This window comes from Pinus tabuliformis, chromosome 8 (assembly GCF_031772625.1).
Source record: "Pinus tabuliformis cultivar Carrire ecotype Pingquan chromosome 8, CPIR1, whole genome shotgun sequence".
Classification (NCBI taxonomy): domain Eukaryota; kingdom Viridiplantae; phylum Streptophyta; class Pinopsida; order Pinales; family Pinaceae; genus Pinus; species Pinus tabuliformis.
The window spans coordinates 447,176,477-447,203,809 of NC_142294.1; the positions used below are offsets into that span (position 1 = coordinate 447,176,477).

At 36.3% G+C, this 27,333-nt stretch overlaps 1 protein-coding gene and 4 pseudogenes across 2 annotated transcripts; 1 reads left to right on the top strand and 4 right to left on the bottom strand.

Moving 5' to 3' along the window:
• Positions 1–867: 867 nt before the first annotated feature.
• Positions 868–4,452, bottom strand: LOC149235981 (putative mitochondrial adenine nucleotide transporter BTL1; annotated as a pseudogene).
• Positions 4,453–7,041: 2,589 nt separating this feature from the next.
• LOC149235982 (small ribosomal subunit protein eS6-like) lies at positions 7,042–8,231 on the top strand (annotated as a pseudogene). Its single transcript, XR_016268364.1, has 4 exons — positions 7,042–7,148; positions 7,257–7,375; positions 7,472–7,626; positions 7,791–8,231. The product of XR_016268364.1 is annotated as a small ribosomal subunit protein eS6-like (transcript).
• An 11,145-nt stretch (positions 8,232–19,376) lies between these two features.
• On the bottom strand, positions 19,377–21,558 carry LOC149235983 (coniferin beta-glucosidase-like; annotated as a pseudogene).
• Positions 21,559–21,715: 157 nt separating this feature from the next.
• On the bottom strand, positions 21,716–23,088 carry LOC149235984 (coniferin beta-glucosidase-like). Its single transcript, XM_089368737.1, has 5 exons — positions 23,003–23,088; positions 22,366–22,618; positions 22,159–22,261; positions 21,940–22,048; positions 21,716–21,833 (listed from the first exon to the last, which is right to left on the bottom strand). Exons 1-5 carry the CDS (start codon positions 23,086–23,088, stop codon positions 21,716–21,718), a joined length of 669 nt encoding a protein of 222 aa, XP_089224863.1.
• Positions 23,089–23,364: 276 nt separating this feature from the next.
• LOC149235985 (coniferin beta-glucosidase pseudogene) lies at positions 23,365–24,301 on the bottom strand (annotated as a pseudogene).
• Between the last annotated feature and the right edge of the window lie 3,032 nt (positions 24,302–27,333).

The following is a 27,333-nucleotide window of genomic DNA, read 5'->3' on the forward strand; positions in this document are numbered from 1 at the left end:
TATATATTAAAATGCAGTGGCATTATAGTTGCTGCTATATTTACGTTGTAAGGCATTTCCCTCTGAAATCCATCCCCCTTTTTTCCTACCTGTTGTCCTTGGACACCGTACGATTAGATGTTAGATGATTACAAAGACTTGAATCGTTGATCCTTGTGATGCTCTGTGTTTCCCTCGCTGCGAAGAAAAGAGTCGTTCAGGTAAGGGTGCGTGCGGGGTTAACACTGTTTCGCCTCCATTAATGCCGACATATTTATAATAAAAAATGGTCCATTTCATGTTTAACAAGCAAGCCCAGGATGGCTACTCAAGATGTCGAGATGAAGGACTCAACAGCTGCGGTCTCCAATTCTTTTGCGCCATCGCCTCGTTCGGTTCTCACGCGTAAGTTCTATGAGATTTTTCCACTGCATGTAGTGCCTGTTTTTCTCGTGTTTGTGTTGAAATTGAGGCATATTTGTGGGTGTTGCAGATCTAAAGATCATTGGGCTTCTAGTGCCCCCCGACACACGAGAGTTAGCACATCAGCCGCTGACACAGTATGCACATGTTCATTGTTAACACCACTAAAATCCATCCAGCCACCGCAAATTATTTCAATGGATATTCATGGCCAATGCAAGATAAGAACTCTGGCATACATCCCTTAGCATAGTTTGATCAGAATCTCCCTTTCAGCAAAACTTGAATTTCCTCTTCCCAAGTGTATCCCTAATGAAAAGGTCTAACAAAAATGCATGATCTTAAAAACTATGAAATCAGAACCTAGCACATTTCTCATCGAGCTTCAATGGGTCTTGGATCAAAACTATGTTGCATGTCACCATACGGTCGAACCAAAAAAAGGGTACTGATATATTCTGCAATCTATATGTGACTCCCTTCAATTAGGAGAACATCTTTCCATGCTTCATAAAACATCCAAGAAAGGCCAGATGCTGGCACAACTTTGAGGCAACTTGCACTCCAACCCCTGTAAAGTCCTTTCAATCCTTCCTCCTCAATGATTGTTTTAATAATGTTAATCATGTTTGTTGGCTGCTTGCCTTTTATCATGCCAACCATGAGTCTTTCGCGAGCTACTTCCAGTGGAAAGCTTAATGCACTAGATGTAAGCCCTGCCCATATAGAAACAAGAAGTCAGGACCAAGTGGTTTACAATAAACTAATGAACTTCATAAAAATAACTGAGGATATCTTATGTGGATTAATAATTAACTACTTTTTTTTATTCCATTTAAAGTAGGCATAAGCTAGAAAGCGAACCCACCTCCAAAGGCTCCAATAAGAAGTGCTTCTACCCGGTCCAAATACTTCTTGTTGCATGATCTGCAATATGCTCTCTTTGTTGACTCATATACAAAATAATAAGATGTACTGTAGGGAACCATACCAATTATAGTGGGTACAAGGCCTGGATATAAAGCTCCTCGACCTTCTTCCTATGATATTTTTCTTAGAGTGTGCCTGATGCTATGATACACTCCAGGATGCACAGTGAAACAATCCTGATTTGCAAGATAAGAAAGAAATTACCTTTACTGAGTTGACTCACAGATTGCCAAAGAAATTCCTGCTTGAGTATGCAATATATCTAGAAATGTGACTTGGATCCTTAGTAGAATATCTATTTCAAGCACCTTTCTAGAAGGTTGTATAAAAACATTACTAGTTACAGAAGCAAAAAAACTACCTTCAAGACCTCCAAAGGATAGCAAGACAATGTGCCAACAATGCCTGCAGCAGCACCACTTATAGTAACTGGGGAAATCCAGGATACTGGCAAATCTAGAGTCCGCCCAACAATTTGAACTTGGGGACATCCATTCTTCTCCCAGTGGTCTTGGACAGATGTTAAAAATCGTTTTGTAGATTCAAATGTGCAAAGCTCAATTTCTTGGGTAGGAACTATTCGAAGTAGATTAATGCCATTGCCAGCCCAAAGCCCTTTCCAGACTTGTTTTTTCATCACCTCTTTAAAACTCCCAACAATGTTCTTTGAAACAACACCTACAATCATCCTTGTCCTGGAGGAGACATTTGCAAAATACATTGGATTCCTTCTCCATCAAGAATAATGGCTTAAGCCAGCAACATAAAAAACATAACTGAAACCAAGTTCATATGATACTGAAATTTCCAGTTCATATTTCAGAGACAGGACAATAGCTTTCTCTAGCTCATCTATCTCTTCTTTAGATAATGAAACATGCATACCTCTGAATTATTCGGTAAGAAACAACCAGATGGTTTAGAAAGGTAATTCAGAGATAAGTAATTGAACACATAAGACAAATTTTGAAAGACCTAATTGGTTGTATTTATAAAAAGAAAAAAAGATATTGCACATCCATGTCGTATTCCATAAGAAAGGTGGTACTTATATAACCCTTAGAATTCTTCGAGGGGACCACTGAGCTTTCAATCCTGCAAATGATGAATACACTAAAGAAATCCTCACTTAGTATCATCCCTGGACCCAGTCCTCCTCTATCCATTAAAGAACCCCAACACTTGAGAATTTACTTATTCTCATTTTCTTTTCTAATGTTAAAGTTAGATTGGGCTTTATTAGGCCAGTGAAAATAGGGTCACAATCAGTGTTTTCAGGGTTTTATTCTCTTTAAGTGACATGTTAGGGTTTTATTCTCTTAAGTAACATGTTTGCAACTTTGCCCCTTGTGGGCCAATGCACCTCCACAAAGAGGGCATTCAAATAACAGAAGCCATCATGTGTTCCACCTTTTGATAGGTGGTAGATACTCAGCAGATTAAAGTCTGAAAGAAGAATTGTAAAGTCATTCTCTTACATTTGAGTGTAGTACCCTTTTGAAGCATAACACTCCTGAAAAATCAATATAAAAGCATTTCTCTGGATAGAATGCATCAAGAATTCAGAGGACATAAGAATCTAGTTCTTCAGCAAGATTGATTATTTTCTTGTGAATGGGTTGAATGTTCGCAGACATAATCATTTAACTAAAAGATGAGGAAATATTTATGTGGAGCCAAATCTCATCACAAGGATATGTCACTATAGTAAGGATAAAGTATCCTATTAAACACCCACTTAGACCAATTTGGCCTGTTGGACATGTGTTAAACCCCTTTGTTGATGGATGGAAACCAATTCCAGGTAGTCAAACACCATCCCACACACATAGACACAGAAAAACTTTATACCTGGTGGGATTTATAATTTGGGATGTTTACATGGCAGCATCCTGTCCCAACCACTAAGCCAACTAGTCAAACGAAAGATTCAGAGACAAACTCCAGTAACATAGCAAGTGTGAGTGAGATTGAATATCAAGGTTGAGAATCTGTAGAAAAGCCCACAAAAGAATAGGCTGAATAGATTGGCAATCGATCCTACACAGTCATATTCAAAAGACACTGAACAACCCTAATCAACTTAACAAAGGCACTAAAGTAGGATACTGCGCTCTCGAATAATATATATGTTCCAGAACTGAATCGAGTAGCAAAAATTGATTGCTTTCACTAGTGAGCCAACTTAACCATTGTGCATCCTTGGGAGACGAAAAGCCTATGGGCTTTCATACCAATCAGAATGAATAAAAGACAAAAGGCTTTATAAATTTCAGGAAGCCCAAGACCTAAAAAACAGTAAGAACAGGAAGAAAAAAATGTCTGGAACCGAACCCTCCTCCCATCACCCCCAACCCCCAAATGGATACTAAGAATAATAGATATTGAAAACAAAAGAAAAGAGTTTTTCTTTCCATTTTTCCCATTACTAAGCAGTAACTTCCAGTGGGATCTTGGACTTTATAGAGTAAGCACCATGCTGTCTACATAATGCAACTTGAAATTTCCAATAAAAAGATTAAAAACATTTCATCTTGTCTCTGAATAAAATGAAGAATGAATGAACAAAAGTTACCGGATAGATTCCAAAGGACCCACTACAGTTTTAGCCATGGCCCCGGACAAAGCTCCACTGGTAAACTCTCTAAATGGTCTGCCTTCGAATAAATTTTGTATGCATATCAAGATTAATAGGTGAGAGAAATTGGGATTCCCATATCAATATAAAGAGACAGAGCAGTCGGAGGGTTAGCATTTTCTTCAAGTAAAATTTACTGCGGTTGGTTTAGTATGAAATTCTCTCTACTCGGTTCAGTAAATAATACTTAAATAATTTGGATTGAAATTTGAAATTGAGGATGTCCAATGTTCTACTCTGGAGTCTGTACCAAGGGTAGAAAAGCATACTTGGAATGCTTTGCGTAGATCAGGAGCCTGAAAATTTTCTTTGCTGGGTAGTTTTTCTAACTTTGCCTCCATACTTTTCATAATTATGGGATCCATGGTGCTCAGAGCCAACAACTCTATGACTTGAAGTTATGGGATTTTCACACCCCACCTCAAGTATGGACTGTTAATCTCAGAAACCAAAATTCCATAGAGGAGACCCAAAATACCCATTGCCCGCCTGCATGGTGCCAATATTCCTTTTTAGGTTTCAAAACAAATCCATGAAAATAGTTTGTTCGATCAATTTCGATTATGGAGAACGATGCTATATAGCGGTTCGCCCACCTGTACATAATACTTTCGGTAATTATGGCGTTTCCCTCTGAAATCCATCCCCCTTTTTTCCTACCTATCATCCTTGGACACCGTACGATTAGATGTTAGATGATTACAAAGACTTGAACCATCGATCCTTGTGATGCTCTGTGTTTCCCTCACTGCGAAGGAAAGAATCGTTCAGGTAAGGGTGGGTGCGGGGTTAACACCATTTCACCTCCATTAATAGGGACATATTTACAGTAAAAAATGGTCCATTTCAGGTTTAACGAGCAAGCCCAGGATGGCTACTCAAGATGTCGAGATGAAGGACTCAACAGCCGCGGTCTCCAATTCTTCTACGCCATCGCCTCCTCCGGTTCTCACGCGTAAGTTCTATGAGATTTTGCCATTGCAAGTAGTGCCTGTTTTGCCCGTGTTTGTGTTGAAATTGAGGCATATTTGTGGGTGTTGCAGATCTGAAGATTACTGGGCTTCTAGTGCCCCCCGGCACATGAGAGTTAGCATTGCTAATCTACTCTCGAAAATCAGCGACAAGGCACAGATTTTGGGCTTCATCACACCCATCGCCATCGCTGGGAGCTAAGGCTACTTATAGCATGGTGATTACTTCATGCCTTCAATGGTTTCGGGCTGTAAATTGTGATTTGGTGATTCTACTTTGGATTTGGTGTGTGTTTTGCAATTGTTTTTTTAAGGTTTTAGGCTTGGGGATCTAGGTGGGTGTTGGTTATTTAGCGATTTGCCTTATGGGTTTCTGTTATCGTGAATGTTTGGCCGGGTTTCATATTGATTTCCTCGTGATTTTCTACGTTTCTATGAACTTTTAGTGCTTATGTGTTGATTTTCATGGGTTGTTGCCTTGCGGATGCCTGCTATCTTGTTTGCTCAGTGGTGTTTTTGGTTGATTTTCTATCTGGGTGCTTCTGTTTCATGGCTGCCATGGAATTTATGCCTAACGGTGAAATACCCACATAACATGCCTATTGGGAGCTGATCTCATGTGTCCTGTTGCCGGTTTTGTGCCTTGGCTTTCTGTTTCATCTACACGCTCTGATTTTTGTGTCTATGATCTATGCTTCAGGGGGTTTTCCAGAGCTGATCTTTATTGCTGTAAATATCTATGTGAGAACCTATGGATCAGAGTTGTAGAAATCATATTAGACCCATGTGTAGATAGTACTATACTGATGCCTCAGAGAGTAGGCAAAAACCATTGCAAGGAATCCTATAGAGATTTTGATAAAATCCTAAGACCAGCTTATTTGACCCTTGAAGAAAATGACTTTTCCCCCACATAGATTCTGAAGTGGTTCTTCTGTGATATCCCGATCCAATTTTGTTCCTTGACGTTTTCTTGTTTTTCTAGCATCACTTTAGGTGTTTTAGGCGTAGATTTGCATCTGGGTTTCGGTCACAAGACATCAATCAGATCCGTATAGGATTAGAATGTCTTCACTGGTTTGTTTTCCATGGATCTCTGGCAATGAGCTCTCTTAAGATGTTTTTTTGTTTTTTCTTTTGTGAAGAAGCTCAGGGATCAAATTGACTCCATATTTATTACGCATCCGCATTCTCACCATGGCCTAAGGTCTAGACTGGCTGCTGACAAATTTGAGATCTTATGCATGTATGGTCTTAAGCACAGTTCTAGACCAGATTAAATTTCCCAGTATTTTCCAGGCTGTTGCACGGCTATATTTTGGGTGTCTGTTAGCTTTGTTCTGTTGTTTTCTCTTTTTTGATATTGGCATAATAAAATTTGCTCTGCTAGGTTTCTGAATTTGGCAAAATTATATAGGCTGTGAAACCAGTTCAGTTTATTTGAGATGTAGGTTCCCGGATGGTTTTATAAGGTAACCAAGCCTAGTAATACCTCAGCTCATGATTCTGAGACTTAACTTCTTTCCTTTCCTCCATCTTTCAAGCAGTAACCCTGTCATGATTTTTCTATTGTAGCAGCGGGGAGGTTTGCTTATTATCTTTTTCTTCACCATCAGAAATGCAGGTTTATCGTAGTCTGGAGGTGATTGGGAGCTGATCTCACGTGTCCTGTTGCATGTTTTGTGCCTTGGTTTTCTGTTTCATCTACATGCTCTGATTTTTATGTCTATGATCTGTGCTTCAGGGGGTTTTCCAGAGCTGATCTTTATTTTTGTAAATATCTGAGCGAGAACCTATGGATCAGAGTTGTAGAAATCAGATCAGATTCATGCCTACCCATGCCTATATAGCAAGTGTGAGCTTATGCTTTTTTTGATGCCCCATTTGTTTGTAATAGAGCTAGATATTTGAAGTGAACTAGCCTCGTGCATTTATGATAAGAGGCTTGCACAGGAGGTTAATGGTGATGCCCTTAGAGAGGTATGGGTTGACTTATCATTTTTTTGTTGTTGTGATTAATATATCTTTATCCTTCTGTAACTGTCTCATGTTTGGGATAGTTTATAACTAGTTGTAATATGTTGTTCCATCACCTTCCAGGAGTTCAAGGGATATGTCTTCAAAATTATGGGAGGATGTGATAAGCAGGGTTTTCCCATGAAACAAGGAGTTCTTACTCCAGGTTGTGTACGTCTGTTATTGCACAGAGGTAAAATATTAATCTTCAGAATTTTATTCTTGTATGATATGCTATCGTATAGTTTCATACCAGCAATTTAGTAGATTATTCGAATCAATATTTATTATCTTTCTCTGGGCACCCCCTGCTTTAGTGGGTATGGAAGGCGTAATGGTGAGAGGAGACAAATGTCTATTAGGGGATGCATTGTTAGCCCTGATCTTTCTGTCTTGAACTTGGTCATTGTTAATTAGGGTAACTACTGAATCTGTTTATTTCATTGATGTGGATATGTTGCAATTCTTGATCCCCTATATTACTTGCATGAAATTGTGGACCTTCTATTTGTAGGAGAAAATGATCTTCCGGGTCTGATGGACACTGAAAAACAAGGATGCAGCGACCTAAAAGGGCATCCAAAATCCAAAAATTGTTCAATCTTTCCAAAGAGGATGATGTTAGGAAACATGTCAACACATACCATCGAACTTTTCAGTCTAAATCAGGTCTACACTCGTACCTTATGTTAGAGTTAATTTCTCCTAATTTGATTTGTTTTGTACAATTTTTTTGTTGTTGGGAACATCACCTATATTGAATAAGTGCATCTTAATAGCAGTAAGTATGATGTCATCTAAGAATTCATTTTCTCTTATTTTTCTATTTTCAGGTAAGACACGGAGCAAAGCTCCAAAGATTCAGAGGCTTGTAACACCATTGACTCTGCAAAGGAAGCGTGCTAGAATTGCAGAAAAGAAAAAGAGAATTGCTAAGGCCAAGAGCGAGGCTGCTGAATATCAAAAGCTCCTTGCTTCAAGGTTGAAGGAGCAGCGTGATTGCAGGAGTGAGAGTTTGGCAAAAAAGAGAGCATCCCATGTTTCAATTGGATCAAAACCATCAGTTGCTTAGTATTATGTTCTTTTATCTATTTATGTGAGGTGAACTCCCTTGCTTTGCATGGCATTGTACTGAGTGCAATTTTAAAATCAGCAAGCAATGATTTTCTTATTGAGTATTGTTTGAGAATATATAGTCTTGGTATACTTTGATGAAGGCTCAGACTGCAGGATTTTGAATATATGTTAGCAACTGTAATTCAAAAGCATTTTTTGCAGCTTTGGACAAAAGAAAAGTACTTTTTATTTTATTTTTAAATTCAAGTGTTTTTATTTAATGATTCTAGTTCTTGCTATGGCTGGAACAGGTAAGGTTATATATCTTGTATCTTTTCCTTGATTTTACTTTTGGGTTGCAGCCCTTATGATATGTATGGTGCACACCCACTGCCTTTATTCTCCTCAAAATACATCATGATAACTATTTTCTATAGTTTGGCATTGTGTGATGTTTTTATTATAAATTGAGTCCAGCACAAGCTATATTGGTAATTTGGCCAAGTTGATTATTTTTGGTACCCTTTGATCTGAGGTGAAACTCAGGTAGTGGTAACGTTCCCCAAAATCTTTTCTTATATACCTAGTTTAATTGCAGAAAGCAATGAGTACTTATTAACCATACATCTTGGCTTGTAATTTGAAAGAACAACTCTGAACTTAAAACACAATTTATGTTTTTTTAATGTATTTGTGAAATTTATTTGCTATTGTTGCAACACTTGCCCATATTATACTTTTCAATGGAAGGTGAGCTTTATCGTAACCTTTTGTTTGTTTTCCCACATGTTATATATTTCTTCCTCCCAATTGAACTATCCATTTCCCCAGAAAATCCCTATGAATAGGGGCAACAAAATGAATTTTGTACTCACCAGAAAACCTTGATTGAAGGTCTATATTCATACCATATCGTAACATACATAGAACTTAAAGTCAACTTACACTTTTGATATATTGAAGGGTCAGAGTGAGTTGAGATTGATGGTGAAAATTCATATTAGGTTGTAACTTGCAAAGTTTTTAACCATAAGTTAAATTCCAGTGAATCCAACAACAAATATCAATAATGGTGATTGAATTTTTAAATGGGTGGAGTTAATAGAATTATAACAAGTGGGTTCCACCCAATATTCCCACTATCTGTTATTAGGTCATTTTAATGGTGGTAATTAATAGAATTTGTACTTACATTTACATTAATGGTTTAAAGTACATCATTTTAATTGTGGTAATTAATAGAATTTATTATGAATGGTTTAAAGTACATGTTATCATTGGGAATTTTACCGAGCTGTGTAAAGGAAAATCCAAAGGTAGCATTGAATTAGTTTTTAGATTGGAAGTGGACCTTTCGTGCTTAGAGAGAGTTTTCTCTCATAACTTAGTCACCCTGTGTCACCTCAATAACTCGTTATTTAATTAGTATAATGGCTAGATATTATGTACGATAAGATTTAAAATGTTGTAAGACAATGAAATATCCATTGGGCATGGAATTATGATAATTAGAAAGAAATCTGATGGATCCATTTAAAATGTTGTAGGACAGAGTGAAATATCCATTAGGCATGGAGTCATGATAATTAGCCCAAAATCTGATGGATCCTCCATTACCTGGGTATGGATATTAGGGATATTAAGGGTTAAAATGTTGTAGGACAGAGTGCAATATCCATTGAGCATGGAGTCATGATAATTAGCAAGAAATCTGATAGATCCTCCATTACCTGGCTATAGATATTAAAAGTAGGATAGATGAAACTTTCTTAAATTATCGGTGTAGTTGAAAGTTGAATGGAGATGATAGTCCACTACAGTAGAGCATCCAACGAGGATGGATTCTAAAGTAGCTTTAGAAGGAAATGAAAGTATTTGATTGTAAGAAAATAAGACATCAATGATAAATTTCAAAATATTTACTTTCAATAAAAGATTTAAGATTAAATATAAGATAAAATCACCTAGAAAGAAAAAAAATCAAAATAAAGAAACAGATAGGAAAGTAGCATCTCAAGAATCTTTGGACCATAAAATCAAGAATTTTTGGTCCAATCAGATTCAATTAATCTCAAATTTACACAATAATTTTTACTCTCTGAAACCGAACCCTTTTCCCTTTTTTTCATCTGTTTTATAGAGATATTACATATGTTTTTTCATTTGTTTTATAGAGATATTACGTTTGTTTCAGATCCAAAATCTGTGGAAAAATATTAACTACAAAATATTCAACACAAAATTGTACAATGCTTCCTTTCTATTTTCTGAGGGGCAATGTACACTATGAGTAGCCACTTGTGATATTAAAACAGTGAGCTCTAAGGTCAATATAATGCTCAGACTTATTGAGAAACAAAAGCTCGAGATATTCAATAGAAAAAGATGGAGATGGGAGTTTCAATGGACAATCTGCTTCAAACAATTTCAGCTCACGGAATCAGGAATCGATTTCAATTATTATGCCTCTATATAATTCATTCTCTGATGAAGGATTCATGGTAGAAGGACCTTGAAAAAAACCTCGTTCCTCAAATTTTGGCAAAGATGATTAGATTTTAGAAATGACAAATCAAAAACCTGTAATCACCATTGTTGTTAGATTTATCATGAGCAAAATCTAACACTAAAAATTCAAATTCACCAAAGAGTATTTCAGAGGAAAATCATTGTGATAATTGAGTAATATGGAGAACAACTACAGATCCGTGCTACTAGCATTTTTCTAGGGAAAATAACCTTGCAAATTGAAACCCAAGGACACCCTCTATGAAGAAACCAAAAATACCAGAAACCCTTGTCTTCTCTTCAGATCTACCAAAAGATTCATATAACCGTAAGTAATATCAATTCTCTTCCACAAGAATCCTCAACAAACATATCAGTCATCAACAGTCCAAAGGTGAGAAATCTCTTCAGAGATGACTTATTGCTTTGGCTCACTGTTTCCAATAATCCATCTTTCACAATCTTAGAAATGAACTGTGTATGCAAATAGCCCGTCTTACAAAGATAGAATACGATAGAAATGAGGGTGATGAATATGCAATATACAACCAATCAATAGGATGCTCATTGCTATCATTGTTACAGTCACACATAAGTCAATTTCATGCAATCAATGTTACTCTTACAACATCAACAAATCGTCAAGGATCTGTCACACAAGGTTTATGTCCTATGTCAAGGTCTTTAGCTATTAGTGCTATTGGTGAAGCTTCAGACCTAGGATCACGACTTGAAGAGAAGAAACTGGTAGAGCCTCCTAATTTGAAGATAAATATCACAGATACCCAAAGAAAAGCTCGGTCTTCTCAAGTAATGGTGCTTCTAAGTTTGCTACTGAGGCATGACAACAAAAAATTGTACATTGCTTCCTTTCTATTTTTTGAGGGGCAATGTACACTCTGAGTAGCCACTTGTGATATTAAAACAGTGAGCTCTGACGTCAATATAATGCTTAGACTTATTGAGAAACAAGAGCTGGATATATTCAATAGACAAAGATGGAGATGGGAGTTTCAATGGACAATCTGCTTCAAACAATTTCAGCTCACGGAATCAGGAATCGATTTCAATTATTATGCCTCTATATAATTCATTCTCTGATGAAGGATTCGTGGTAGAAGGACCTTGAAAAAAACCTCATTCCTCAGATTTTGGCAAAGATGATTTAGATTCAGAAATGAAAAATCAAACACCTGTAACCATCAGTGTTGTTAGATTTATCACGAGCAAAATCTAACACTGAAAATTCAAATTCACCAAAGAGTATTTCAGATGAAAATCATGGCGATAATTGAGTAATATGGAGAACAACTACAGATTTGTGCTACCAACATTTATCCAGGGAAAATAATCTTGCAAATTGAAACCCAACAACACCCTTTATGAAGAAACCAAAAATACCAGAAACCCTTGTCTTCTCGTCGGATCTACCAAAAGATTCATATAACCGTAAGTAATTTCAATACTCTTCCAGAAGAACCCTCAGCGAACATATCAGAGCATGTGTCGTTGATGAGGGCCGAAGATTTCAAAAAGGGGTTCTGGACAGTGGCTAGCACATGTGTCCTAGGAAATTTGCAGATGTAATTAACTTGAGAAGTTTGATCCGCAGACATAATTCATATGAGAAGTTTGATACACCTACAAAAGAAGAGAGACAGTGAAATACAACATGACATAGCCTTATAAATTGTAAACCCAACAGGCCATCGAAACCCTAGTAAAAAATAAAACAAAAACTTTCCAAAACAATCGTCAATTTTCCAGAAATCCTTCAACCGCATGGAAGAATCGTGCATTTGATATGCATTTTCGCCATCATGCACACTGTGTTTTTGTATTTTCATTAATAAAACGTAATATAATTATGGGTTTGGGTTTAGAAATTGTCAAAAATAAAGAGTTCAGGTTACCAAGATGAAAAATAAGAGTCAACCTTACCAATATCCCTGGACCCTGAGCTGAATAAACTCCAATGACAATACCTATCTTGTGCCTTAATTAGCAAGGCCCAAAATTATGTGCAATATAAATTCTCTTACCTGAATAAGGAGGAGAAAAATAGAATTCCAAATAAGAGACTAATTATTTTAATTAACTAAATAATAATAAAAAGTAAATTAAATCACCTTTATTTTACTATATTATTTACAATGATTTTAAAACATAGTTTCAGTGTTACAACTATTAATTTTTTATGAATATATGTGATTTAGAAATAAACAAATTCAAATTAAAACTCATTTATTATGATTTTAAAGCATACTTTCAGTGTTAAGCAACCATTAAAATTTTATGAATAAATTTGACTTCACAAATAAATAAATTCAAATTATGAGTAGAATTTTTTTTGGGATAAGTTATGAGATGCAGAAGATTCCCAACCACGGGTATGATACAAGAGAGACTAATTATTTTTATTAATTAAATAATAAAAAAATTAAAATTATGATTTAGTTCTAATAATCATCTTCATCTTATTGGAGAGAGACTAATTATTTTTATTAATTAAATAATAAAACAAATTAAAATTATGATTTAGTTCTAATAATAATATTTATCTTATTAGGTTGTTTACTATGATTTTAAAGCATACTTTTCAGTCTTACACAACCATTAATTAATTGTTTGAATAAAAGTGACTTTAGAAATAAATAAATTCAAATTGAAACTAAATTACTATGATTTTAAAGTAAATTCAAATTAACTCACACGTACAATTTATAGTGTTCTTCCTACCTCTCCTCTCCTTTGGCTATAGCTTTCCCATTGAGCAACTTGGTAGCTTCATAGTCATGAACAACGATTTATATGCAATATTAATTCAATAATTAATAAAAAATAGTGTGAGGCACCATAAATCAATTTCATTTCTGCTACATCTCTACATTTCATTTAGATTTTCCCATTCCCATTCAATTTATGCCTTATGTCATTTCCTTTGCAACATTTGGTGGAAATGCTAGTTTAACTTTGATGAAAATGTGGCCAACATATTTACCAAGACAAATTATTAATAATTAAGAAGCTCAAACTAATAATTCCAGAATTATTGTAAGATTGTTTAGATTTAGAATAGGTGATTTACCTTGTCCTTGTTTTTAGGACATGATTGTTTTTTAAATTTCGTATGTATTGTAGTTGCTTTTTAGTGATCAATTCAATTCGCGTTTGTTTCTTTATGCATGTTATCGTTTTATATTTTTCTAAAAAAGTTATCCTTTTATAATACCATTTTTGATAATATATTTGTTACAATTAAGCTGAAATTATACTAGCATTTGCACCAGATGTTGCAAAGGAAACGCCGTAAGGCATAAATTGAAAAATACAAATACAACAAAAGAATACTTTGATAAAGAATAAAAATATATTGAATGCTCAAATCAATGCCCCATTAACTGGAAGCATTTAGTAGACATATCTATCAACATTAGGATTATGCACAATGATCAAGAAATTTTCCATATACAAACAACAACTTCCACAACAACCTTTTGTCACATCCACATTTTAAGAAATGCATTGGAACGTGATCAGAATCTTCCATATTGCCTTTTTCATCATGCAGATAAATCTTCCATATTGCTATTTTCATCATGAATATTGTTAGTTCATTGTTGTAAAGTGTTAGTGTGTTAAATTCAATACTATAAGTTCGACAAGCGAAAAACATTCCTCACTTAGCATAATATACATTTTTCTCTCACCGTGTATTTTTCAGTCAAAGAGCACAAGTAACATATTAACATGTATTTTCCTTTCATTATTTTCATCATAGAGCCAAGAAAGCTATGCCTTATCTATAAAGTAACAAAAACATTTTGAAATAAGTTTAATATTTCAAGCCAGTGTCTAACCTATAAAGTAACAAAAACTTTTTGAAATAAATTTAATATTTTAAGCAATTGACTAACCTACTTTAATAATTGAAAAATTCTCAAAGATGAATTATACTCCATAATAAGAGAGCCAACATTGGAGCCCATACTTTCACTAAAACCAAAAGAAACACAACCACTTGTTAAGAAGAAATTCAAGTAATAATAATAAAACAAAAATAATAGACATTAAAGTATAAAATGGTATTTCCAACACACAAGTATAAATATACATGCTCTATGTCCATTGTTAGATTAAATGGGTGTGGAGAAAATTAGTAGAGAACCCAAAATTGTATTTCTAATTAGGAAGGGTGGAGAAATGCTTTAAATGCGAGTTGTTGTCATTCTAATGAAACCCTTTGCAAAGGGGATGTTAAGATTCTGAGAGAGAAGCTAGGCTTGGTAGAGAACACCTTCCTTGTTAAACATTCCCCTACCGTAACCAAAAGGAAAGGGCAAGAGAAACAATAATGAGGTTTTTGTTCACAAGTTGTACAAAATATATAGGTGTTATTGATGTTTGAGTGAATGATGGGAGAGATTATTTATGAAATTGTGATAAGGTGCACCTAGTTTTGTAAGAAAGAAGCATATTAATGACAAGTACATCACATTTAGGTAGCATTTGCAAAATAACACCCATGGGTAAGTACAGCCAAAAGGATAATGAATCAATCTAGTCAGTAAATATCAATATGATAATCCAGGTAAGATGTATTGTCACATTTCCTGATTTTAGCCCTCTTAGCACTGGTAGGTTACCTATATCCTTGGGAGAGAGATAAGGTGGTTCCTGTAGAAAGGAGACAGCGGACAACAAAATATTCAATTTAATCAATTGGATTATGGTTCGAGCCCCATTTGAGAGTAGTGGGGCTTGGCAATCAGAGATCCAATGATATCTAACCAAGCCATGGAAGCCAAACTGATGTTGAAATATTTGTCCGACAAAGCGGCCTGGTGGAAAGATGGACTTCGCCATAACTATTTCAAACAATGTCGGTGATAAAAGGATCCCCTGTCTCGCCATTCTGCGAGTACTTGGCCCGTTTCCTGTGGAAACACCTATCATGTATCCCACGCAATGGCAAGTGCATTAAGCTTGGGAAGACAGTATGGACCATCCACCTATTTCTCAAGATGTGTCTCTCTAAGACGTGAAACCCTGGATGCTGGATCAAGGTATAACAACCCTTTTCCTTGATGGCACCTTTAAAAGAAACCTGGAATGGCAGCGGCAGGGAGCCTTCATTGACTTCAGATGAAATCAAGAGAGTCGATATTACGGCAGGTTGGTATTTTCATGAACAAACAAGTGAAGGCTCAAGCCCTCTTCAAAGGCCTCCAGCTTCCTGAAGCTCAAGGGGTCTGCTAGGCAACAGTGGTGGGTGATTCAATGATTATTCTAAGAGCTACTGTGCACATCTCTTCCAAACAGTGATACACAGCCCATTGGCACAAAAGAATTATTAAAAAATGCGGAGCTTCAACAAGATCAAATTCCTTCATGTCTCAAGGCATCAAAACGATCAAATTTCTTGAATCTTCACATCTCAAGGCATCGAAACAGGAAAAAAAATTTGGGCTCTACGTTAAGATTGGGTTATTATCTATTAAATGGGAGCACCTTTCACCTCTCCAACAATGCAACTTACTCTGGATCTGTCTGGAGCTGGTTTACCCCTAATGGGTGGAAGGTGCCATACTCTGGATCAGTCTCGAGCTGGTTTACCCCTAATGGGTGGAAGGTGCCATACTCTGGATCTGTCTGGAGCTGGTTTACCCTTAATGGGTGGAAGGTGCCATACTTTGGATCTGCAAAGTATCTGTCCGGAGCTGGTCCATAACTCGCTCTGATTATGCATGGCCTAGTCTAATAGGTGGAAGGTGTCATACTCTGGATCAGTCTGGAGCTGATTTACCCCTAATGGGTGGAAGGCGCCATACTCTTGATCTGTCTGGAGTTGGTCCATAACTCGGTCTGATTATGTATGATCTGTAACCTAATTGGCACAACCCCGAACAGGCGTCAAAGATGTTGATTGACCAACAAGGCAGAAGGTTGAGGTGAGATCCCATCTAAAGTTGGAAGGAAAGAAACTATGGATAAAATCCTGGCTGCTCCTCTGAATCCGGGGTAGAATAACAGTTAGGAAGTACCTTGCTCTGGTTTCCTCTTGAGCTAGTCCACATGTCACTCTGATCATGTGTGTTTGTAACATGATTTGGTTGGAACCTATGAACAGACATCAAAGATGTCGGTAGACTACCAAGGGTAAGATTAAGGGGAAACCTGAGAGACCTCAACTCTATCGTGTAGTAAAAACTACATGAGAACATTAAAACATGAGTAGTTCAACTATATTATTATATTTAGTCATACATCAACAGACACAGAAGACAATTAAAACAAAAAAGAGAACATATAAATTATCTTGGTACTCTGAGAAGTGTGGCAGGGGATTGTAAACTGAACTGTATAAAGCTGCCAAAAGAATTGCGAAGTTGTTTTCAAGACAATTGTTGCTTGAGAGAGTGAGACTAAAATATAGCAGAAATTTCAAGCAAATCAAATACTTCCCAGACCTTCAGAGTCGATACAACTGAGATAGGTACAATTTTTAGGAGACACCATTATACTAAATACAACGCAACGTAGGTTACCACGGTTAAAGAGAGGACATCATAACGAAACAACGAATTAAACATTGAACCGTCATTCCTAAAGGAAACAATGGTACCTAAAGCTGTTCGAAACGTTCAAAGGAAGGAGAAAAATGTCATTTATAAGAAAATAGTAAACTTCGTCCACAACAACGCTACTTATGGTGGAAATTGTTGGGAAAACCACCACAAGAAAGGAAAAAAAAATGGGAAGGCTAGAAATGAAATTATCTTTGCCCTTGAAATGTTTGCTAAAAGGAGAAGAGAGTTCGAAGGAAATTAAAGAACTCAAAAGGCAATCCTAGGAGTCATCATTTCCCGATTTGAGAGAGCTTCCATTTTTTGAAAGAGTTGTTTTAATTGCACCTCCCCTCTCCATTTTGTTAAAGAGTTGTTTCACTTGTTATGCTAGAGTTGTTCGGTTGTTATGGAGGAAAGGCATTCAACAATTTTCAAATTTGAACCTCTTTAGCATTATAGTGTTCCGCCCCTGATTCAAGCACCTGAAACTCTCTGTTTTATTTACAGGAAAATAAAGAGAGTGTTAGTCTATCTGTGTTTCTCGAGATATAATGCCCCATATCCAAAATACGAAAGCTGCATGAGAACAGTTATTACACAGTACAATCTCACCATTACAAAGGAGTCGATAAAAGACCAAATGCATTAAATCTTTCCAAGAAATTGCAAAAACATACAATAACACAAGTGAAGATCAAGGTAAATCTGCAGTACATGTTGGATTGGGGATAAAGCCAATATCATAGCATGAGATTGACAATTAAATGAGTTGTAAATAATAATGGAATGATATGGAATTGAATAGCCTACAGGCTGAATATAAACAAGAGAGTTATTATTTCATTGTTATTAATTTATTATAAAATCACATTTTTTAAAACAATAACTATTTTTATTTCAATACCAACCATTAACTAATTTCTAAGAATAATTCTAATTATTGTTGTCCACTTCATCTTCTTTCCATTTCTGTACCATGAGGGAAAAACCCAATACCATTCCTATATCTTAAAATTAACATTAAATATGTCAAAATAGCTCAAGCATATTTTTGCAAACTGAATGGAGCAAAAAATCATATCCTTTTCTAGCATGGAAAACAATCATTACAGACGGATTAAACAAAGTAGAGCGCTTTGAGATCTTCCGCAAATCTTTCAGGAATGTAATAAGAGCAAAATAACACCCATGGGTAAGTACAGCCAAAAGGATAATGAATCAATCTAGTCACAGTAAATATCAATATGATAATCCAGGTAAGATGTATTGTCACTTTTCCTGATTTCAGCCCTCTTGGCACTGGTAGGTTACCTATATCCTTGGGAGAGAGATAAGGTGGTTCCTGTAGAAAGGAGACAGCGGACAACAAAATATTCAATTTAATCAATTGGATTATGGTTCGAGCCCCATTTGAGAGTAGTGGGGCTTGGCAATAAGAGATCCAATGATATCTAACCAAGCCATGGAAGCCAAACTGTTGTTGAAATATTTGTCCAACAAAGCGGCCTGGTGGAAAGATGGACTTCGCCATAACTATTTCAAACAAAGTCGGTGATAAAAGGATCCCCTGTCTCGCCATTCTACGAGTCCTTGGCCCGTTTCCTTTGGAAACACCTATCAAGTATCCCACGCAATGGCAAGTGCATTAAGCTTGGGAAGACAGTATGGACCATCCACCTATTTCTCAAGATGTGTCTCTCTAAGACGTGAAACCTTGGATGATGGATCAAGGTATAACAACCCTTTTCCTTGATGGCACCTTTAAAAGAAACCTAGAATGGCAGGGGCAGGGAGCCTTCATTGACTTCAGATGAAATCAAGAGAGTCGATATTACGGCAGGTTGGTATTTTCATGAACAAACAAGTGAAGGCTCAAGCCCTCTTCAAAGGCCTCCAGCTTCCTGAAGCTCAAGGGGCCTGCTAGGCAACAGTGGTGGGTGATTCAATGATTATTCTAAGAGCTACTGTGCACGTCTCTTCCAAACAGTGATACACAGGCCATTGGCACAAAAGAATTATTAAAAAATGCGGAGCTTCAACAAGATCAAATTCCTTATCAGCTGCGAAGCTGGCGGTGCGTCCATCCCACTTCCGCTTTCTCATTAACCGTTTAGTTTCGCTTCCTCATTAACCGTTCACCGTTCAGTTGAACAGTTTTAGATCAACTATCACAGTTCATTCAATCGTCTAACACCATAAATCGACGGTCAACAATAGAACACGGCGGCGGCTGGGGCAATTCATTTCAAATGGGAACGCCTTACGGCGTAATTATGAGCTCTTTAATATATGCATAGTAATTTTTAAAAAGATATAGGATAGTACAACGATTTAGATAGACACATGTCGCATATCGTGCAACTTTTTTGTTTTTTTTCAATGTTCTTACTCTACAATTCCCTCGAACATCTGAATGGGGTTTTCTGCATTTTGGAATAGATCGATGATTTCTTTGTAATGTGTGTCACGGTGGATAGATCCAAACACAACATATTTGCTTGCAGGATTTTGGGTAGAGTTGCAGGAAAGTGTGCGCTTTGATTAGCAAATAGACAATGCAGTCTAAATGCTGCTGCTTCTAACACTTCCCTGATCGTCGTGCTGAAGAAATTGCCTCAACCATTGAGACGAGAGCTTGGGATACCTCTTTTGATCAGAAATGAAATCCACGTGATAAGGACCAAATCTAATGGTATACCTAAATGCCCACTCAAAATTATCCAGAAGAGACCACACAAAGTACCCTCGAACATCTGAGCCATTTCTGTGTTAACACATGCATAAATGGTCATCAGTTTAATCAGTTAAACAAATGAAATTCAGTAAAGGCCAATAGCAAGATAATGAAAATCGTGAAAATTTGATCTTACTTGATTGCTGTAGTAAGATAACTCAAACAATCTCCATGAAACCTTATTCTCCTCACATCGTTTAGATTTTCTTGCAGAGTCGACGAGGATTATTCAGACTGTGGATAGCCTAGAAGGCAAAACAGAGAGATAAGATAAGTACATACTAGTGTTTGACAACCTTCGGCTCAGTTCTTATAGAAAAACAAATCCTCTAAGATATTTACATAAATTTTTTACCGTTCTCTGTGATAATAATAATCGGGTTGTCATAGAATTCTTTTACATACTCCACGATTTTCTGAATTCCATGAGGTACCACAAACAAACCATCCATCGATGTCTGGGAATCATATAAAAATGGAGGAATTGCATGGGCCATTGGCCAAACTGTACTGCAAAAATCACAATTTTTTTTTAAAGAGGTCAAGGACTGGATATTCATACCCGTTCTCCGATGGAGACTCCGTGGCGCTCTCCAATCAGATAAACCCTGGAGTCTGGATATAAATATTGCGTGTTGTCGGGGGAAAGCGGAGGAGTGCTTGTTGCATATAAGGTTGTATAGTGATTAATACCCATATAGTCGAACGATCCCCGAAGTTTCGCAGATAGTTCCGAGGATATGGAGGGTAAGCGTGATCCTAATCTTTCACGCATTTCTTATGGATAATCTCCAAAAACAATTGGATCCAAAAACCTGCAAACCGTGTAGAAATTAATTTCAACAATTAATATGAAACCCCATTAGCCTTTTTGAGAGAGATCATTCAGATTTTCCACGGTAGAATATGAATTTTTGTGGACGTTTCCACAGTAGAATATAGAATATGAATTTGGTGCAGGTTGGTCCTGATGGTGGAATTTTTTTGGATTCTAAATCTCTACAAAATTCATATGGGATTTGAAAAATAATTCATATTAGGATTCGAAAGCTCGACAAAATTCATATTCTACTATGAAAATTCCTAATGATCTCTAAAAAAAACCACAATCTATTCCCATTAGCCTTTGCTATCACAAGGGATACATTAATTTTACACAGACGAGGGTATAACTCAAAGTCATGGCACTTACCATCGGAGATTGAAGGATAAAATTCTGTCAACAGTTGATCTCTCTTCTGGAGAATCTTCCAAGGGTTCATACCACGACGCGCTCATAACTAACCCTATAGATCCTCCTTGAATTTTCTGCACACAAATGCTCCGTTCTGACTCAAATTTGGCAAACTATATTCACAATATTTGGCGTTATTGTAAGTGCGTGAAAAGATTCCTGACCTGATATTTCTCCCTATATTTCTCCACTGCAGCTGTGTGGGCGAGCAAAACGTGATGTGCAGCTAGATATGGCTCTGCTGAGGAGCAATTCCCTTTTATGCACAAATAATTGGCGTGAGGGGCAGCACACCTCGTCGGTGGAAATATTCCAACGGTGTATTCCAACGGCACAAACAGAATGATTATTCTAAGAGCTACTGTGCACGTCTCTTCCAAACAGTGATACACAAGCCATTGGCACAAAAGAATTATTAAAAAATGCGGAGCTTCAACAAGATCAAATTCCTTATCAGCTGCGAAGCTGGCAGTGCGTCCGTCCAGCTTCCGCTTTCTCATTAACCGTTTAGTTTCGCTTCCTCATTAGCCTTTCACCGTTCAGTTGAACAATTTTAGATCAACGATCACAGTTCATTCAATCGTCTAACACCATAAATCGACGGTCAACAATAGAACACAGCAGCGGCTGGGGCAATTCATTTCAAATGGGAACGCCTTACGGCGTAAAAATGAAATCCACGTGATAAAGACCAAATCTAATGGCATACCCAAATGCCCACTCAAAATTATCCAGAAGAGACAACACAAGGTACCCTCGAACATCTGAGCCATTTCTGTGTTAACACACGCATAAATGGTCATCAGTTTAATCAGTTAAAAAAATGAAATTCAGTAAAGTCCAATAGCAAGACAATGAAAATCGTGAAAATTTGATCTTACTTGATTGCTGCAGTAAGATAACTCAGACAATCTCCATGAAACCTTATTCTCCTCACATCGTTTAGATTTTCTTGCAGAGTCGACGAGGATTCCTCAGACTCTGGATAGCCTGGAAGGCAAAACAGAGAGATAAGATAAATACATACTAGGGTTTGACAACCTTCCGCTCAGTTCTTATAGAAAAACAAATCCTCTGAGATATTTACATAAATTTTTTACCGTTCTCTGTGATAATAATAATCGGGTTGTCATAGAATTCTTTTACATACTCCACGATTTTCTGAATTCCATGAGGTACCACAAACAAACCATCCATCACTGTCTGGGAATCATATAAAAATGGAGGAATTGCATGAGCCATTGGCCAAACTGTACTGCAAAAATCACAAATTTTTTTTAAAGAGGTCAAGGACTGGATATTCATACCCGTTCTCCGATGGAGACTCCGTGGCGCTCTCCAGTCAGATAAACCCTGGAGTCTGGATATAAATATTGCGTGTTGTCGGGGGAAAGGGGAGGAGTGCTTGTTGCATATAAGGTTGTATAGTGATTAATACCCATATAGTCGAACGATCCCCGAAGTTTCGCAGATAGTTCCGAGGATATGGAGGGTAAGCGCGATCCTAATCTTTCACGCATTTCTTGTGGATAATCTCCAAAAACAATTGGATCCAAAAACCTGCAAACCGTGTAGAAATTAATTTCAACAATTAATATGAAATCCCATTAGCCTTTTTGAGAGAGATCATTCGGATTTTCCACGGTAGAATATGAATTTTTGTGGACGTTTCCACAGTAAAATATAGAATATGAATTTGGTCCAGGTTGGTCCTGATGGTGGAATTTTTTTGGATTCTAAATCTCTACAAAATTCATATTCTACTTTGGGATTTGAAAAATAATTCATATTAGGATTCGAAAGCTCGACAAAATTCATATTCTACTGTGAAAATTCCTAATGATCTCTAAAAAAACCACAATCTATTCCCATTAGCCTTTGCTATCACAAGGGATACATTAATTTTACACAGACGAGGGTATAACTCAAAGTCATGGCACTCACCATCGGAGATTGAAGGATAAAATTCTATCAACAACTGATCTCTCTTCTGGAGAATCTTCCAAGGGTTCGTACCACAGCGCGCTCATAACTAACCCTATAGATCCTCCTTGAATTTTCTGCACACAAATGCTCCGCTCTGATTCAAATTTGACAAACTATATTCACAATATTTGGCGTTATTGTAAGTGCGTGAAAAGATTCCCGAGCTGATATTTCTCCCTATATTTCTCCACTGCAGCTGTGTGGGCGAGAAAAACGTGATGTGCAGCTAGATATGGCTCTGCTGACGAGCAATTCCCTGTTATGCACAAAGAATTGGCGTGAGGGGCAGCACACCTCGTCGGTGGAAATATTCCGACGGTTTATCCCAACGGCACAAACAGAATGATTATTCTAAGAGCTATTGTGCACGTCTCTTCCAAACAGTGATTAATACCCATATAGTCGAACGATCCCCGAAGTTTCGCAGATAGTTCCGAGGATATGGAGGGTAAGCGCGATCCTAATCTTTCACGCATTTCTTGTGGATAATCTCCAAAAACAATTGGATCCAAAAACCTGCAAACCGTGTAGAAATTAATTTCAACAATTAATATGAAATCCCATTAGCCTTTTTGAGAGAGATCATTCGGATTTTCCACGGTAGAATATGAATTTTTGTGGACGTTTCCACAGTAAAATATAGAATATGAATTTGGTCCAGGTTGGTCCTGATGGTGGAATTTTTTTGGATTCTAAATCTCTACAAAATTCATATTCTACTTTGGGATTTGAAAAATAATTCATATTAGGATTCGAAAGCTCGACAAAATTCATATTCTACTGTGAAAATTCCTAATGATCTCTAAAAAAAACCACAATCTATTCCCATTAGCCTTTGCTATCACAAGGGATACATTAATTTTACACAGACGAGGGTATAACTCAAAGTCATGGCACTCACCATCGGAGATTGAAGGATAAAATTCTGTCAACAACTGATCTCTCTTCTGGAGAATCTTCCAAGGGTTCGTACCACGGCGCGCTCATAACTAACCCTATAGATCCTCCTTGAATTTTCTGCACACAAATGCTCCGCTCTGATTCAAATTTGACAAACTATATTCACAATATTTGGCGTTATTGTAAGTGCGTGAAAAGATTCCTGACCTGATATTTCTCCCTATATTTCTCCACTGCAGCTGTGTGGGCGAGCAAAACGTGATGTGCAGCTAGATATGGCTCTGCTGACGAGCAATTCCCTGTTATGCACAAAGAATTGGCGTGAGGGGCAGCACACCTCGTCGGTGGAAATATTCCGACGGTTTATCCCAACGGCACAAACAGAATGATTATTCTAAGAGCTATTGTGCACGTCTCTTCCAAACAGTGATACACAGGCCATTGGCACAAAAAAATTATTAAAAAATGCGGAGCTTCAACAAGATCAACTTCCTTATCAGCTGCGAAGCTGGCGGTGCGTCCGTCCCGCTTCCGCTTTCTCATTAACCGTTTAGTTTCGCTTCCTCATTAACCTTTCACCGTTCAGTTGAACAGTTTTAGATCAACGATCATAGTTCATTCAATCGTCTAACACCATAAATCGACGGTCAACAATAGAATACGGTGGCGGCTGGGGAAATTCATTTCAAATGGAAACGCCTTATGGCATAATTAACTATATTTTATTCATGTCATTATTTCAGATAAACATTTATATTTTATGATAATGGTTACGATTATTAACATTCGTTGAAACAAAATCGTTTTATCAAATTATAAGAGGATATATGATTATTAACATTTGTTGAAACAAAATCGTTTTATCAAATTATAAGAAGATAGAGGAGTTTTGTTGTTTTATTTTTTTTAATTTCTTTATGTTTTGAAAAGAAATAAAAGTAGATTTATATTGAGTTTTGTTGAATTAAAATGTCATTAAATTTGGTTGGGTGAGAAATCTTTTAAAAATAAAATATAATATTGTATAATATTCTATTATTATTTTTTTTTCATTTACAACTTTTTTAATCTATAAAGGTTAAACAGTTCTTTCATCCTAAGAGTTTCCGTAATTAACAACACTTAGTTTAACTATAAAACTCATCAAAATTAATTATATTTTAAGAATATTGGCATTGGTTAAAATAAATAAATGTTTTAATTTTTTAAATTTAAATTTAAAACTTCTTTACAATATATTAAATTTTTTTTTTATTTTTTTATTACATTATATTAATTGAAATTTATCTAAAACTATTATATAAATATAAATATTTATATTAATATATCAGTGAGTATTTTATTAATTAATAAGTTTATGAGACTTATCTTTCACCTAAAATCCCTTGTAGAGTAATATAAAAGGTCTCAATTTATATGACCTAATTGAGAGGTTTAAGCATGTTCATTTACCAACCTTCACATAATTATGATGTAATAATAGTAAATTAATTTTAAGTAATTATTTCTCTCTTAAAGTAATTAAGGATAATTTGTAATTATTATTTTATTATTATTATTAATTTTTAAATAATAAATAGGATTATTAATAGTTATTATTTTTAAATTATTTTTTTAATTACAATAAAACATTTATAATTTATAATTTTTATTTTTAATTTATAATTTTTTTAATTTTAATTTTATATTTTTTTTAATTTTGAAATTTATTATTAATAGAAAACTAGAGATACATGGATAAATCAGTGTAGGTCGGTAGAATTCCAATAGTGCTCCATTTCTTACACATAGATACAATAAAAACTAACAATTTCTATACTAATATTCACATAATCACTATTGCAAGGGGCTTACATAATTCTTCCAGATAAACATAGGAAAACCAAGATCCATTGCATACTCTAATTGTACATACAAGCGGGCCAAGCCTAATCTCAAAACGCACATAGAAGGAGATGCATTGTATTTTGGAGCAATAAAAAGACATCATTATTACAAAACAAATTTGCAACCAGACCAAGCACTGTGTTGAGACATGATACATCATTGCAATATCGCTCAGGAAGTGACCATGTATTATCAAACTAGATATGAAAACCAAAATTTGAGAAGTCGACCAACCCAACTATTTGTAACCCTTCACCACTAGTCTCATCAGATAAGGATACTATCGTCGGAGCATGAACGCTAGAACTGGGTGGCTCACCCTTGTTACCACCTTATGACTCAGAGGGTACATGGCTTTCAACATGTCCTTGGTCAACATCAATTCATCCACACTGAAACATGGGTTCCTCAACATTCTCTTAATGTGCTCTACGTATACAAAGATATTTTATTTCCCCATTAGTTTATCTTTGAAAACAAGATGTAACAATGTTTTCATTTTCTAGTGGAAGGCCACTGAAATTAGGAACTATTTTTTCATGCCTCTAGTGTGTCTCGGATTTGGAACCCATCCTCCCAAATATTCAAGAAATTTTGAATGAGAAGGTGACTTCCCTTCTTCTCCTACCCTCACCTCTTATTCACTTATTTCTAGACACACACAAGGAGGGATGTGATTGAAATATGATTTCACTAATTGATGGGAAAAAAATCTCACCCCCCTCTGACCAGGATGATTAACACTACTCCCACACCTCGTACATCAGTTGACTGAAATATCTATAGTGATTTCCCCTACTTGAAAAAGGAAAAATAGAACAAGCTCTCTCTTTTTTGACTAGGTCAAGACACTAACACCCAAATTCATCACAATACCCCCAAGTGAAATTACTAAACTTGGAATGAATATCACTTACACAAATGGGAAGCAATAGAAACGCCAAAATCAACTTAAAATCCTCCACCATTTGACCCATAAAACATCCTTCCTGGCACCAAACCAACCAAAATTCCAAAAGTAGAGGACTACATCATAACTCCTAGACCCAAGCATTGAATCTCAAGAGGCTAGTGCAACCCTCCATAAGAGACCACCTACACCTACCACACATGATGAAATTCAAGTGGAGATGACTACAAAAACACCAATGATGCAACACAAATAGATCTTGCTAACAAAACCCCACACCCAATGCCAATCATATAAAGGACACTCAATTTTAAGCTATTAATAAAGTAGAGTTGAGATAGATACACCTAAGACAGTGGCAGAACCAAATAAAAGTGGAAAAGGAATCTGGCCAAGATCTAAAGCAAGAGCCAAGAACTATAACTTACATTCCCAAGTCGGTGGACCATAAGAACGAGCTCGCCACCCTAGTAACCAGTGAAAATCCCATGTCAAGAATGCCGTCATCATGAAGCACCTGGGGGATGATATCTAATTTACCCTTTCCCAAAGGAAATAACATTGGAAAAAACACACCAGGAGAGCCCTCGCA